This window comes from Phaethon lepturus, unplaced genomic scaffold (genome assembly GCF_000687285.1).
Source record: "Phaethon lepturus isolate BGI_N335 unplaced genomic scaffold, ASM68728v1 scaffold42254, whole genome shotgun sequence".
Taxonomy (NCBI): Eukaryota; Metazoa; Chordata; class Aves; order Phaethontiformes; family Phaethontidae; genus Phaethon; species Phaethon lepturus.
The window spans coordinates 1-1,753 of NW_010537814.1; the positions used below are offsets into that span (position 1 = coordinate 1).

At 54.9% G+C, this 1,753-nt stretch overlaps 1 protein-coding gene across 1 annotated transcript in view; it reads left to right on the plus strand.

Annotated features, from left to right (window-relative positions):
- Positions 1–270: 270 nt before the first annotated feature.
- Positions 271–1,753, plus strand: part of LOC104620394 (RBBP8 N-terminal-like protein) — a gene marked incomplete at both ends in the record, with an annotated part of 6,020 nt that continues 4,537 nt past the window's right edge. The window contains 2 exon segments of the mRNA XM_010286598.1: positions 271–343; positions 1,676–1,752. Coding sequence (XP_010284900.1) covers positions 271–343; positions 1,676–1,752 — 150 coding nt within the window.

Genomic DNA, 1,753 nt, shown 5'->3' on the forward strand with positions numbered 1-1,753 from the left:
GGCTGCGTCCATCCCACCGTGCTCGGCCACCGCCCCGACTGCGTCCCGCCGTCCCGCCGTGAGACCCCAATCCGGACCACACCCCAGTCGGAAAGCTGCTCCCTTTGTCGCTTAGCCCCCAGTGTGCTTTCAGAGAAGGAAGGGAATTTGGCATCCCTCCGAAACCTGGTGCCATTCCCTCCTCCTCCCCCGTGACCCCAGCGAGCTGCAAGGAGCAGCAGCTCCCTCCTTGTGACGCCCGAATCCACGGCACAACTTGTGTCCCTGCAGCTGCCGAGACGAACCGCCTGAGGGAAGAGAACAAAACTCTCAAGGAAGAGCTGAGGAGGCTGCGCAGCCTGGAGTAAGTGCTCTCCTGGGTTTCGTTCATGACGAGGGGTGTTGGTACGCACAGAGGCATCCCGTCCAGACCGCGGCGTCCTCGAGGGTAGTTTTAGCATCTAATTCCTAGGGATTCCTGACACTGAAACACCCGTAACGGTCTCTAAGTCCTTGCTGACCTTTGCTCACTCCCCTGTTCACCTGCATTCAAGGATTTGGTTTTTGGGGAAAAAAGGTATTCAACATCCCCCTATGGGGGACTGCTCATGGGAAGCAAAGCCCTGGGCTGCTTGCCTTGGCCACGGACCTCAGCCTGGGCTTCCATGGCTTTTCCATGGCACCAGCTCCCCTCCTGCAGTAGCCAGGGAGGGTCTGCAGGAAGCAGGTTGTGTTTTGGGGAAGGAGAGTGACACGCATGGGACTGAGGCGGGGTTAAGGGGGAGAAGTGATCTGCACCGACATGTTCATATCCCAACAGGGTGCTGTGCTGAAAGCCAAGTAACCTGCCAGGCCAGCCCATATATACAAATCATAACCTGCCAGGCCAGCCAATATATACAAATCAGCTCATTTCTCAAGGGTTTACAGTCCAGAGGAATTAGCACCGAGGGATTAGTTTAGAAATGTGTTTTCTTTGGAGCACAGAAGCACCATCCACTTAAAGAGAAACTCTTGCTTTTACTCCCCGATGCTTCCCAAGGCCTGAGGAGTTTCAGAGCTGTAGGTCGGGCTGGGTCTGCTGAGCACCGAGCGCTCCTGCCCTGCTCTGCTCTTCCCTGGGCTGCTGGATAGGAAGATTTCCAGCCAAACACCCGTGTCTCAGCATCAGGGTCCAGCCAGGACTTTGTCCGTGACATAAGCCTGGGTCTCCGAGACTCAGTGACTCCCTCGTAGTGACCAAGAGCCCCACCAGCTCGATATGGTGAAGGGGGACAGCTGCCACATCCCCACGCTGGATCCACCCCTACACCAGGCTGAAAGCCCAGCCAGGGACGTACAGGTTCTCACAGAGCTTTTGCAATAGCTGCAGTTGGGTTTTGGCTTACCCAACGTCGTGGCTTCCTGACGTTACCCACGGCCAAGTGGGGAAATCAAACCCTGAGCTGTCACGCTGGCTCTGTCCCATGCTCCAGACTGCAGCTGAGCTAGTGATAAGCTGCAATGAAAGGAGGTGAGTCTGAGGATCCGGTATATCCACACACACACACACACACACACACACACACACATATATATATAAAAAAATGTATATTTATATATTGGGCTCTGTAACTCAGAGCTCCCAGTACAGTGGCTATCAAACCTTCCTTCTCCTGCCTCTTCTCATTCATGTATGTCTTTTTCCTTTCAACAGGGACAGGACAAAGCACCCAGGAGTCACCTCCAGAGAAAGCAGTTCTACCCCCAGCTCCCCCTTGGCTTTACTGTCCCC